Genomic DNA, 13,885 nt, shown 5'->3' with positions numbered 1-13,885 from the left:
AATGGGTTTACAGGTTGAAGACTGAAGAAAATAAATCACGGCTAAGGTACAAAGCGAGGTTAGTTGTGAAAGGTTTCAGCCAGAAGAAAGGTGTTGATTTTGATGAAATTTTCTCACCAGTGGTGAAGATGTCCTCTATCAGAGTTGTTCTGGGACTTGCAGCTAGTATGGATCTGGAAATAGAACAACTCGATGTTAAGACTGCATTTCTTCATGGTGATCTAGATGAAGAAATATATATGTACCAACCTGAAGGATTCATAGTTAAAGGCAAAGAGGATATGGTGTGTCGACTAAACAAAAGTTTGTATGGGTTGAAACAAGCTCCAAGACAGTGGTACAAGAAGTTTGATACATTCATGATGAATCATGGGTACAGCAGAACCAATTCTGATCATTGTGTATTTGTTAAGAGATATGATCAGAATGATATCATCATATTATTGTTATATGTTGATGATATGTTGATCATTGGTCATGATCCAAGCAAGATAGAAAAGCTTAAGGAGGAGCTTAACAAGTCTTTTGCAATGAAAGACTTAGGATCAGCAAAACAGATTCTTGGAATGAAGATCTCTAGGGATATGGCCAATAAAAAACTATGGTTATCTCAAGAACAATACATTGAGAAAGTTCTTGAAAGATTCAAAATGGATAAAGCAAAGGCTGTTGGTACTCCACTTGCAGGTCATTTCAAATTAAGTTCCATTCAATGTCCCACAAGTGAAGAAGAAAAGAAAGAAATGGAGAGGGTTCCTTATGCTTCAGCAGTCGGCAGTTTGATGTATGCAATGGTATGTACGAGACCTGACATTGCTCACGCAGTTGGCATGGTAAGTCGATTTCTCTCGAATCCTGGCAAAGATCACTGGTCAGCAGTGAAATGGATATTCCGATATCTGAGAGGTACTTCTAAGCTTTGTTTGAGATTCGGAACTAGTCAAACTGTGTTAGAAGGTTATACTGATGCAGATATGGCTGGTGATGTTGATTCTAGAAAGTCCACATCCGGATACTTGATGACATTTGCAGGGGGAGCAGTATCATGGCAATCAAAACTTCAAAAGTGCGTGGCATTGTCTACAACAGAAGCCGAGTATATAGCCACAACTGAAGCATGTAAAGAACTACTATGGTTGAAGAAGTTTCTACAAGAGTTAGGTTTGAGACAAGACAAATTTACGCTCTACTATGATAGTCAGAGTGCAATTCATTTGAGTAAGAACTCTAGTTTACACTCAAGGTCAAAGCATATCGATGTAAGGTATCATTGGATCCGGGATGCGTTGAACGAGAAATTGTTACATCTTGAGAAGATACATACCGATGATAATGGTTCCGATATGTTTACGAAGTCATTGTCCAAAGAAAAGCTGGAAAACTGTAGAAATATTGCAGGTCTGTTTGAATCTACAAAATGAAGCTTGAGGGGGAGAATTGTTGACATTTCAAGCACATTTTTTTTTTATTCAAACCATTTTTTTTTAAAGGTTGGTTCAAAGTTGGCTACCAAACTTTGAACACACATCCTCCATTCACACTTCACCAACCCCAAAAATTTTTCCTATAAATACCATGCATTTGCATCCATTCAATCCATCCCAAAAACATCCCAAAAGCACAAGCATTTGAGTGTTGTGTAGCCTAGTCATTTAGATAAATTTTAGTATGCTCTGTGGTTGCGGCAATGTCCGATCTTCCACATCAGAAAGAATTTTCTATGTGATTAGAGTTGTGTTAGTTCCACTTTGAAAGTGAGATTGTGTGTGTTTCATCCAAGAATAATTATTCTTGAAGTTCTTGGTGTCCCCTAAGTTGTTCTAGGGAGAGTTGTTGTTATCTCCTATTTTTGTAGGAACGATTTGTACCCATTATTGATATAGTGGAGATTTCTTTTGTTGGACTTCGGTCTCGTGGTTTTTCCCTAATTTGGGTTTTCCACGTAAAAATCCTTGTGTCGTTTTCTTCATAATTATTATCATTGTTGATATCGTGGAAATACTTTGATCTGATATTATCGCTAAAGGGAAAAGATTCAACACTTCCGCTGTACGAAAAGTTATTTAATTTGGCTATCTTTCCCAACACAAGGTGTGTAAAAGAAAGCTCTTTTTAGTCGTGATTTGGGTTAACAAGATGTCACTTTTAGTCCACTATCTTAAAGATTCATCAAATTATTCACTCTCATTTTGGAAACACTTAATATATTGATCGAGTTTTTCCAAGACAATAATTCACAACAATTAAATCTCTCCGAACTGCTCGATGTTTCCGCAGGTATAAATACGAGTTTTAATATAATGCAACAAATATGATTATCGTTCAGACATAGATTAATATATGCAAATTTACCTCAGCCAGAAATATTTCGTTAAGTAAAACGATATTTGAACTGATTAATAAAATATACTGAAATTTAAATAAAATAATTTAACACACAATAAAATAAATTAAACACTAAACAAATAATTGATATGATCTTGGTTCATCTGATTATTGAATTTCAGATCATAAGCCATACTTTTAATAGAATTCCATAATCTATTGATAGAATTTACAAAATGCAATAATCAAATGTCTTTGTGTTATTTAACAATTGCAATCGCATTAACGAACTATGAAATCTTCTAAATTTGTTATTTTTGGTCAACGATTATCAATATGTATCCAAACTCATATGTTTATGCAAGTTATAGATCTATAAATTATGTCACCTTATCATGTTATAAATCTCATTTGGTTCTCAATTATAATATATAAAACCATGTCGAAATTGATCATGCTCCAAGGATGCAATAAACACAATAACACAACCAAATATCCTTAAAAACAAATCTAACCTTAAAAAATAAATCAAAACACAAATATTTTGAGGGTATGATCCCTTAAATCCAGTGTTTTTATAACCGGACCGTTAATCGAACCGGTCAAGCCTTAAAAAATGGTTCAACCGGTTCAACCGGTTCGACCGGACGGTCGAACCGGATCAATAAAATTAATATTTTATTTATTTTATATAATAAATAAAATAGTAAAATATTGATTATTTATGTTTTTATAGTTTTTATTTAATTTTTAAGATGAAAATTACAATAAATATCAAAATAAAAATCATTTTTCAAATTCAAAAATCCAAATTACACATAACATGTAACCAAATAGGAATGACCAAGTTTAAGTGCCCAATTAAACATCAAGATTAATTATAAAAAAAGTAGCAAACATGAAAAACCGTCGCTATTTAGCGACGGTTTTAAACAAACCTTCGCTAAATTGCGACGGTTATTCTTTAACCGTCGCTATATAGCGACGGTTTTGAAATAACCGTCGCCGATCTCTGGGCAATTTTTTAATAATTTCACAGACCCGGCCGGTTCCTGAAGACCGGCCGGTTTTCGGTTTTTCCGGTTGAACCGGGTTTTAACCGGTTTTTTCCGGTTAAACCTGTTTTCCGGGTTTTTATTTATGTCCGGACCGGTCTGAAGGCCGGTTCACGGTTGAACCGGTCCAACCGGCCGGTCCGGTTCGGTTTTGAAAACATTGCTTAAATCTTTAACTAAAAGAAGAGAAAAAAGAAAAAAAACGCTATTGTGTTCTTGTGCTAATGCTTCTTTTCCTCTAGCTCTATCGCTATTGCAGCTACGTTTTTGTGTCTAAATCTCACCCCTTTCGTGTACTAAGTTTTCTTTCTTTTTTAGGCATCCTAGAATCCGGCATTCTTTTAAAAAATTCGAACAGATAATTTTTTTCTTACCAAGTCGCGTTAGGACGATAGAAAATAACCGTCCTAACGCAAAGTCTTATGTCAATTTTCTTGTTTTTGCCTATAAACCAACCGATTCAAGTGATAACCGACTCATACACACAAATTATTGAACAAATAAACAAAATACAAACTAGACACAACAAAAACATGCAACAACGGACTAAAACATACTTAGACACTTAAAATCAACATCTACAGGACATTGACGAAGGTGGAACTCAAATTTGATAGGTTTTTTCCCCCTGTTTTGAAAGTGATGAAAGAAGGGAATGAGGCAAGTACCTCTCGAATAATCAAATCATACCAAAGCAATAACAACCATAAAGTTGAACTTTAACTAGGATTCTAATGGCGAGCTTCCTTGTTTTTTTAACTTGGGTTTTGAGCGACAATGGTTACAATCGGAAAATCCTGGAAGAAGGAACACAACCAGCAGGGAGGAAGAAATTGGAGTCCAGAATTTTACGACAAGGTCTAAAGATGGCTATGCGTAAAGTGAATCCAACACAGTCAAACATAATGAAATCGCCAACTTCTATTCGCTTCACCTCATTGTCGTGTGAGAGTTGGAAATTCCGGAACAAATCTCAAACATATTTACATAGGATTTACATTTTTCAAAAACTTTCTTGACTCGATTTCGTCACTAGTTTATGATTACACATCTTATTAAAATGTGTGTGTGCCTGAGAACATGTGACATGGACTGTGTTTCAACATAACAGAACATGACACCAATTATTTTGAATATTACCTATATGTAATTAGTATTCTGAAACTGTGGAAGTTGACTGATGAAAGAAGGAAGCAAGACTTTCAACTGAAGTATAATACCCCAAATCACATTCCAAGGTTGAATAAACAACAAAACTAGCAATTGATAATCATGATTTTAAGCCAACCGTAGCAGGTTTCTCTCCATGCTACCTACACCAAGCCGTGCTCGCTGCCTGAGTAGTCACTCAATGAAAGCTTTATAAAAACTTGTGAATGGTAAAAAACCAATTGAATATCACCCCGTATGAATGCAAAAGAACAGTTCGTTAAGAGTCATCAACTCATTAGTCATCACACAAGATCTCTATAAAAACCAGTGAAGACACAAGAACCTCATTTTAAGAAGAAAAGAGGATGATAGCATCTGGGATCTCGCTTCGGTTTCTGAGGTAACAGTTGGCCACTTATCAGAAAATAAGACACATTGTATCTTGCAGAAAGATGTGGAATTTTATGAGTCAATCAACATAACCAAACTAACAGCAAACCAGGAATGTGCTTATATCGTGCACTGAACCTTATTTTTGTGTAATTCTGCATCCAAAAACTGTTCAGAACCTAAAATTGCAAATCTGGAGCTGCGAATCCATATTGGATAGAAGCAATATAGAAAAGATCATTTTCACAAAATCCATCTCATGAAAAATATAGCAATGTCAAATTCGCCGCCGCCAAAACAAGAATAGAGCAGATGCTACTGTCAGGTTATAGTGAAGATGAGAAGCTAAATTGTATGCCAGTCTTCCCACGGTCATGCTGGTGTTGTTTCAATATGTAGCAGTAGTTAACCTGATAATCATGCCACATCATGAGCATATCTTTGGCTCGGAACAAAATATTCAAATGGAATAGAGAGAGAAGTATCCATCTGCATAAACTTTTCCCCCTTTTAATTGCATTGTATTTGATTTGAAGGATTTCGGGCCAAAAAAAATAAAAAAGAAAAACAAACTTTCAAATTTTGTAAAGCAAATAATATATTTTCTCCACTCAACAGACCAACCAAACACAAGTTTTGTTAATCTGGAGTGCTCCTTCTATTAAACCAGTAAGAATGATATGAATATATTTACAAGAAAAATAGAATTTTAATATCATTGTTTTTGTTTTGTTAGAACATTTGTATAGGTCATAAGCATGACATGAGAACGAATGATTTAAATGAATCAAAAACACCTTGAAAGGGTAAAATAACTTTGAGAGTTGAGGGTAGGATTTACATAGATCATTCAAAAAGATTTAACTCACCTCCATGCGAAATAGCTTGGTGGGTACAATGATTCCAAATCCAGCTGAGCTTCGGAAAGAATCTCTAAGTTTCGGGAAAGATAATTGCCGATATGCATTCTCAGTTAATTTGCTTAGGCTGCCAGTGCAAGCGAAAACATGCCCGTGGATACCAGCATCCCTAAGAACCCTCAAGGGTAGATCAAAAGATAAGTCTGCAAAAGCTGTGAGAGCAAGATCTCCGCCAATATAATCCATCTCACAATCATCGGAAGTTTGATAATTGGAATTTTCTCTAACAACTCTTCTACGTTCAGCCGGACCCAATCCCCTTGCTTTGAAACCCAACACAGATATTGGGCCACTCAAGGAACAGACTGAAGATGTATTACCTCCCATAAAGAACCTATCAGGCAAACATGAAGGAGAGTTCAAGAATCCGGTTCCCCATGGAAATACAACACCACCCGAAAGTCCGAAATTCAGTGCAGCTCGATAGAATCCAAGGGGGACAGCATAACGAAGATCAAACTCCTATCCACAAATAAAAAATCTTTATAGCACAGCAATGTCAAAACAACTTGTCAGGTGAACAGGTTGTTAAAATGATGAGACAATTCCATATCTGGAAAAAAAAAACACTCTTGCATGGAATTTCAAACCGAGTGCTTTAAAGGTATGCATAACATTTGGATACATTCATAGAGATATGAATCATAAAATAAACAAATAAATACACACAGAAGGGAAAAAAGAAGCAAGCAGCAGTTTGAAACATCTTATTGAAAATTACATACTGCACTTGTTTTTGTAATAGATCAAATAAAACACATTTTCTAGACAAGACGGAAGAGTGATGTTTCAAAAGATTGAGTGAAAATATTAAAGTTCAATAAACATAAACAACTTTGCGAGTTGAATAAGTGAACAAAAAGAGAAGAAAAGAAAATGCAGGTAAACGAAAGAAAACTGCAAGGTGTACAAAACCTGCCGAACAAAGCGTAAGCTCCGAGTATCTGGAAAAAGACCACCAATTTGAGTAGTAGAAATAATAGCATGTCCTTGAGTTGGCCTCATCGGAGAATCTCTCTTATCATATTTAAATGTATATTTTAAAGCGGAGAACAAACTATGTCCAAGCTGCCTCCTCACCATGTGTGAAGACATTTGGGACGGATCAGTTAAAGTACGCCAAGAGAGATTGTATGATACATCATGGTTACCGGTTGATAGTAACCCAAGTGAGATCCCAAGAGCTTGCTCTTTATAAGAGGAAAACTTCATCCAATCTTGAGAAAGCAGAGATATTCTTGCTGTCAAGGGCATGGACCACGCTTTGAATTTAGGTAGGGATACACCGGTACTAATCTCTGATGCTTGACCCCAGCCATAAGCCACTGAACCATCCCAAATATCTCCATAACCAAATAAATTTTTTAGTTTAAGTGATCCTTCTAGAGACCAAGATCTAGCCTGCAAAAGCACTGCAAAAATTTAGAAAAAAGAACAGCACCATCGGAAAATGATAAGTAAAACCTCAAAATCATCGACACGTGAACAAGCATTGAGTCAAATTCTCCCCGGGAAAAAAAACAACGGATTCACAGTATCAAATTAAAGGTTTTTGTTGATTAAAAAAAATTAAAGGTTTTCGTTAAAGAGATTCCATTGAGCATCATCATCTTTCATACGATGAAAAAAGTTCTGCATCCCATCAATCAGTCCAAATAATTCCACATTCAAGTAATCACAAGGTTTGTATCTACAGAGAAATGGTCTCGCTAGAATTTACATTTCGATCACATGGTGTATTTTGTCCAACAACTCAACAACTTATATATAATTAGCACGTTACAAACAATTCAACCTCATTTCCGCTACAAAATTCCATGTGACAATTCTATCAAGTCAAGTTACAGAGAAATACTAATCTAGAAACCAATAACCTAAAATTTATCAGCCTCAATCCAAGTTTCAGTATCCCAAGATGCAATTGAATTCAAAAAATTAAACCCAAAAATGAAAGGATCTCAGAATAAACACCCTCCAAGAACGCTACCTCTGGTTTGGTAAAAATTCCTAAATCTCCTGTGAGTGGGTTCTTAGACTCGGCAACTTCAACAATCACATTCGCAGTTCCAGGGAGTTCTGGAGGTCCTGCGTCGAGAGTAATATTAACGGACTCGAAAATATCAAGGCGCTGGAGCCGAACGTTGGCAACACCGGCGGCACGTAACAGCTGCTGAACTGTATTAGCTTTCCTGAAAAGTTCCTCAACCTCGGACTCAATCAAAGAATCCTTCGTCCTGTTGTTCCCCTTGATGATGACGTCATGGACCCGAACTGGGACTCGCTCAGTAGAGATGCGTCTGAAGAGGGACTCCATTTTGACCTGGTCCCTTCGAATTCGATCCTCAGTAGAAATTGACTCGGGTTCTTCTTCGCCTTCTTCATCTTCTTCATCCTGTTCCAAATCTTCTTCATCTTCTTCTTCGATTCCTTCAAATGATTCCTGATCGGGCTTCGAATTTTCTGGCTGTTTGGGCTGATGGTCCGACTCTGGCTGCGTTTCCATGGATATAATGCTTGATTTCAAGAGACGGTGATGAGCAGCGGCGATCGGCGACGGTCAGGAGATTGTGATAAATGGTGAAGTAACGGTAAATGAAGCCACAATCCGTTGAAACGACATCGTATTGGTTTAGGGGCTTCCTATTCCTTAAGCTACGGATTTATTCAAAATATCAAAATGAAAGTTATCGATTTTAAATTGAAGTGGTGGAAGAGAAGATAAGAGGTAAAAATAAATATATAATATGAAGTGTAGATGCATAATTTGTGGTAGTATCATTCGATAATTTTTTTGAAATAAATTATAATAAATTTAAAATTTGATAACTTATATTTGACTATTAATTTTACATTAAGGTTGCACCGAGTTGAAGGATTTGAATCCGAAAAAAAAATATTTGAGAGAAATATCTTAAATGATTTCATTTAGCTGGAATTCGAATTATCGTAAAAGGATTAATTTTAAACCATAATTTTTAAGAGTACTCGAACAAACTAGTTGAATTTATTATTATGCTTTTAAATATAGTGTCGGACATGAGATTTTTTATGCCTGAGATGAGCACAAAAAATGGTGCACTTAAAATTTATTATTGATGTATATATCATTTTTTTAAATAAATAGTTGATGGAGGTTATTTAACCAATTTCTCCAATCTTTCATCAATAAATATAATATAAAAAAATATGTAATAATAAAAAATTAACCCAGCTAAGATCATCCTCCCCTCAAGACTTATGTTCATATTATATGACAGGCGAAATCACCTACGGAAAAACGAAAGTAGGCTACGAGACGACGACTGTTGGAGTGGATTCATGGCTACGAGGGAGTAAATAAGCCCTGAAATATAAAGCGGGTAACTGATTGTATCCTTTACCTTGGTTTCCCAGGTACCAAAAAAAAGACCGCTATGGTCGCTTCGTCTGAGTGATTAAAAAAAAATATGAAATTCATGTCTTGAACCAATACATAGCTAGTTGATTATTGCTTGCCTCGTAGTTTTGGAAGCGAAAATATTGATTAACAATTTTCGCGACTATTTTTTCTTGATCAGTAAAATAACCAAGTCTTTTAGTAATTATTATAACATAGTTGATCAGAGATATGTTTCAAACAATTTCAATTTGAAAAAAAAATCATTTTCACAGATGTAACTTTTCATAGATCACACAAATTATGCATTCAAGTGTCAGAAAAGCGCCTAAAACATGTCGATAGACAAAGAATTCAAACAATAACGGGTTTGATTGTCATATAATATATAGTGAATGATTTGTTTTTTTGGCTGAACTCACTATAGACGTATTTCATATTGATTATTATTATTATTATTATTGAATGTTTATAAGTGAGATCAAAAAAGATAAATGGACGATGAAACTTTAAGTTTTCATCATAGATCACTGTTCACTAATAATTATTTATGTGACGAGCTCATGTGTTAAGTATATTATAATGTACCGATATATTATGTCCCAAAATTTTGAGGCCCGATACGATTCTCTCATATTATAGTTTGAATTCAACGCTTTTGCAACATATAAGTTTAATTAAAAAAAAAAAATTAATTTGAACCCGCCATTTGAAGATTTGAAATAGGCCAATATCCTCAAATGAGTCAAACCTCGTGTACTTGCAGTAGTTTGTTGATCAATACAACTAAATATAAAAATCTATCAAAAAACCCTAACTATCAACGGCACAGAGCCAAACAGCCCCTATAGAAATTCAAATTAGGCCATAGGCTCCAATCCAGAACAAAACCCTCCCCCTTCCCCCTAATTGCAAAACCAGTCTTCAAAGCCTCAAATCAATGTCAAACAACGAAGCCATATTTTCTTCTATAATTTCAGACATCAAATCCTACAGTGGCGATGACCCTCTGCTCCCATGGCTTCGGTATTCACTTTTCACACCTATTTTCTGTTTTATTATGTTTTTAAGCAGTTTTCAGCATAATAGATACTCTAATGCTCTGTTCTTCCGTTTTCAATTGACAGTGGGATAAGAAAAATGAAAGATTCGTTGCAGCCTCAGTTTCTGAAAGAGAAACTGCCCCGCTTTCTTCAGAAATGTTCCGAGACTTTCCTAGCTGATAGCCGTTATTCCAATGATTTGCGTTACATTCGCGTGTGGTTGCAACTGGTAAATCCTTATTTGATACCGATTCTTCTGTTGGTATGTTTGTTTGTGATTCTCATTTCCGGGTCTTTTTGTTTTTCATAGATTTATTATTTGTTATGTGGATTGATGCTACTACGTTTTTTGTTAGCTTAGAAATCGAGAAAAGCGTATCGAGAGCCAACAGTCGTACCTCTTCTTTCTTTCTTGATTGTGCGAACATAACCAGCATTTAGCGAGAGCCATTTTGATGAGGTTATTTCTGTATTTTGCTTTAAAAAATTTACATTTTTCGAAAATCACACAGATTTAACAATTTTTTTGTAGGAGTCGATTTCTCTCATATTCCTGCTTGGTCACTCCTTGGGATGAGTTAATAAGAACTCAAAACATTACTGCCTTCATTTTCATTCTCGATTCTTTACATTGAAACACAAGGTCATGTTTTACTTAGAATTAGTGATGTAGCAGAGTTGAAATCAGAATAAACCTGTTCGACTCGCTTGACTGTATTTACCAGATACATGATGTTGCATATTTTTATCTTATGCGAGCGGTAAACGTTTATTCAATTGTCTGTAGATGGATTTTGTAGATGATCCAAAGGGAGTTTTGATAACCATGGAGATGAACCATATTGGGATGAAAAAGTCTTTGTTTTACCTTGCATATGCCCTCTATTATGAGAAGATGAAAAAATTTGAAGCAGCTGACAAAATTTATCATCTCGGAGTGCAGAAGTAAGAAGCTACATCCACTTTTTTGTGCTATTTGTATGTGGGGCATAATTGATGGTATTTACATGCCCACTGCCCACACATGACAATACGTCATGTTTTTCATCCTTTCAGCTCCATATCCACTGGATTTTTTTAGAAGTCCATTGTCCGAAGCTACTCGAAGGTTTATCTTCGGTATATTTTGTGGTAATAATTTCTCAGAGCTGTCAAAGTGTGTTATTTGAGTCTCGTCTTTTACCTAAATAGATCTTACTCTATTATGAAGAATTTTAGAATAGTTTACCTAATTGATCAATATGATAAATTGATTTACAATTACTTGCTCAGAGTGGGGTTAATCTACTATCCTCTTTAGGGACACCCCACTTCTAATTTCAAGGGAGTGCTGTTTCCTTTAGTTGTATTTATTTGTCAAATTTCATGAATATAAGAGAACACGAGTCATGGGCATAGGTAATTAAAGCTACAGTAATTTGACTTATGCTAATCTATACAGTGTTGCGGAGCCTGTTGACGAGTTGCTAAAGTCATACGAGCTCTTTCTTCATCGCATGGAGAAACACAAAAATAAGAGAATTCAGGTTTTTGTTGATCGTTATCTGTTTGTAAGTCTTCATTGTTGCTAAGATTTCTTCACTATTTAACAATTGGCAGACACATTTCAGCACCAGGGACGAAAATTTAATGGCAAATCACTATGTGCTGGGAGAGTTTTTTCGACTCACGACGAGGTTAGACCTTGCCATGAGAATTTGCTAAAAACTGATTGCAAGCCTCAACAACCATGGCCTGAAGATCATTTCCCCGAGTTGCAATCTAAGTTAGTAAATATTGGGAGCAAGATGGACCTACCACAAAGATCTATAGATGAAATTCCCATGAAAGAAGTAAGACAAGGTGGAAGCAAACAATTTTATAGTGAGGATACAATTCTGAGTAAGTTTGTAGATACTGCCATAGTTGGGAAATCTAATGCAGAAGATTCACGGCATCACGGTCTTGTGGAGCCCACAATCAACACAAAAGATGCCATGAATGACATCAATAGCATGTTTCGAAATCCATTAAAACCATCAATCAGTGACAGGAGGGGAGACAGAAACAAGTCCAAAACTGGTAACTTCTTGAATAAAGGACTTGAGGTTTTCACGGATGAGAGCATACATGCTGAGGTTGGATCGTCTCAGCAGAACTTGTCAAAGGATTCAATGGTTCCACGAACCCAAAGATCTGATATTCTTGATCCCCTAAAGAAACCATTTGAAATATATGTTGACAGCGAGAAAACTCATGATGCTGAAGAGAAAGTCATTGAGAAAGGTATTCATAATAAAAAGCTGGGAAGTGTTTGCTTATCCAGCTGTCATGGGAATGATTATTCGTGTGCGTATCCAAGTGATATTCCTCAAGTATGTTTTAAAGAGCCAAGTTCTAGAAGAGCAACTGAAGCTGGACCCAGAGAGGATACAGTTGTTTATAGGTTTGTAGGATCCACCATCTCTGATGAACAACCGGAGGTAGAAAATGTTTGGCACCACGGTCTTGTAGAACCCACTATTAATTTGAAGGAGGCAATGAGTGATATTAACAGCATGTTTGGAAAGTCCATAGAATTTAGGAGGAAAAGCAGGCCAAAGAAGCAAACTGAAGTTCCTGATGAGGTCGAGTGTGGACAGTTTCTGATACTACCTGATGATGAACTAGATCATCATAAAGCTGTAGATGATGTCAACTGCACGTTCCAGGAGACAAGGAACCAAAATGAAGTGCCTAATCATCAAGCACAATTTTTAATTCTACCCGATGATGAATTAGTTAATATGCAATACAACTCCTTGCCATGCTTATCGGGTGAAAATAGAAGTGATTTGTTTGAACAGACTCTGTGCACAAAAGAGGCAGTGACAGAAATCAATAAATTGTTCGCTATGCCAATGGATTTCTAAATTCTTGTAAGTGATCTATATGTCATGGTTTGCTTGTGGATTTTTTCACTTGTTTCATTTTTTGGCCCATTTAGTACGTGATCTTGTGATTGGAGTGTTCTGCGTTCTTGCTATTCCAATGTACCACAAAAGCACTCGGCATGACTGACACTGACATGAATCAGCTATTGGTGGAAGAGCTAAAAGGACAACCAGCATATTAGTATAGCCTCATAATTATGTCCACACGATCTCTAATCTTGTTGAATTGGTGCATGACAACATTGTCTTTCCCTTCTCTGACAGCAAGCAATGCTTCCCGTGATCATGTTGACAGCATAGCTTCTCTTTTGGTTATGATCGCTGTGGGATCGGCTTGCGAGTGTTTATTGACTGGCCGACAGCAAGAGGAAGAGGGAAGGTGGAGTAGCGAGAAGCTGCTCGATGTTTTCTTGAAAAGCTGTGAACGAACGAACATAAATGATTGTGTGTTTCTAAGGTTTAAATAACTCGTGCTACTTTTTACCAACGCTGCAAGGCATTTAGTTTGTGGCATGTTGTAGTTTGGTGTTTCGTGTGTGCTAAGCTGGAGAACTTGGTTTTCGTTTATTGTTTAATCCAATTACCCAAACGATGACAATTGTTAAGGCCTTTCTAACGATAGTTTGACCAATTATTTTACCCTCTTATTTCTTATTTAGAGTGATTTTTTTTTTACGAGTTATGATTGATTGTATCAAGGAATACCTTAAAT

At 36.0% G+C, this 13,885-nt stretch overlaps 2 protein-coding genes across 3 annotated transcripts; one reads left to right on the top strand and one right to left on the bottom strand.

The window, feature by feature from the left end:
- Positions 1-4,404: 4,404 nt before the first annotated feature.
- LOC140804459 (uncharacterized) lies at positions 4,405-8,508 on the bottom strand. The gene is made up of 4 exons (XM_073160499.1): positions 7,830-8,508; positions 6,758-7,243; positions 5,792-6,304; positions 4,405-5,332 (listed from the first exon to the last, which is right to left on the bottom strand). Exons 1-4 carry the CDS (start codon positions 8,343-8,345, stop codon positions 5,249-5,251), a joined length of 1,599 nt encoding a protein of 532 aa, XP_073016600.1. The 5' UTR covers positions 8,346-8,508; the 3' UTR covers positions 4,405-5,248.
- Positions 8,509-10,060: 1,552 nt separating this feature from the next.
- LOC140805201 (uncharacterized) lies at positions 10,061-13,837 on the top strand. Of its 2 annotated transcripts, XM_073161429.1 has the most exons (6): positions 10,061-10,244; positions 10,346-10,490; positions 11,049-11,206; positions 11,703-11,787; positions 11,872-13,158; positions 13,438-13,837. In XM_073161429.1, exons 1-5 carry the CDS (start codon positions 10,159-10,161, stop codon positions 13,150-13,152), a joined length of 1,755 nt encoding a protein of 584 aa, XP_073017530.1. In that variant the 5' UTR covers positions 10,061-10,158; the 3' UTR covers positions 13,153-13,158; positions 13,438-13,837. The 2 variants fall into 2 exon arrangements, with proteins under 2 accessions (XP_073017530.1, XP_073017529.1); XM_073161428.1 differs by having other exon boundaries at positions 11,872-13,837.
- The last annotated feature ends 48 nt before the right edge of the window (positions 13,838-13,885 follow it).

This window comes from Primulina eburnea, chromosome 11 (assembly GCF_022965805.1).
Source record: "Primulina eburnea isolate SZY01 chromosome 11, ASM2296580v1, whole genome shotgun sequence".
Lineage (NCBI taxonomy): Eukaryota > Viridiplantae > Streptophyta > Magnoliopsida > Lamiales > Gesneriaceae > Primulina > Primulina eburnea.
This window is presented reverse-complemented; position numbering and strand designations above follow the sequence as displayed.

What these genes read in the sequence shown, in the direction of transcription:
- LOC140804459 (XM_073160499.1), bottom strand. Translation starts at nt 8,345, where the DNA reads ATGGAAACGCAGCCAGAGTCGGACCATCAGCCCAAACAGCCAGAAAAT. An exon ending in GCTTACGCTTTGTTCGGCAG is followed by an intron (nt 6,305 to 6,757) that starts GTTTTGTACACC and finishes ATTTGTGGATAG; the next exon opens with GAGTTTGATCTTCGTTATGC. An exon ending in CCAAGCTATTTCGCATGGAG is followed by an intron (nt 5,333 to 5,791) that starts GTGAGTTAAATC and finishes CATGATTATCAG; the next exon opens with GTTAACTACTGCTACATATT.
- LOC140805201 (XM_073161429.1), top strand. Translation starts at nt 10,159, where the DNA reads ATGTCAAACAACGAAGCCATATTTTCTTCTATAATTTCAGACATCAAA. An exon ending in TTCGCGTGTGGTTGCAACTG is followed by an intron (nt 10,491 to 11,048) that starts GTAAATCCTTAT and finishes AATTGTCTGTAG; the next exon opens with ATGGATTTTGTAGATGATCC. An exon ending in ACAAAAATAAGAGAATTCAG is followed by an intron (nt 11,788 to 11,871) that starts GTTTTTGTTGAT and finishes GACACATTTCAG; the next exon opens with CACCAGGGACGAAAATTTAA.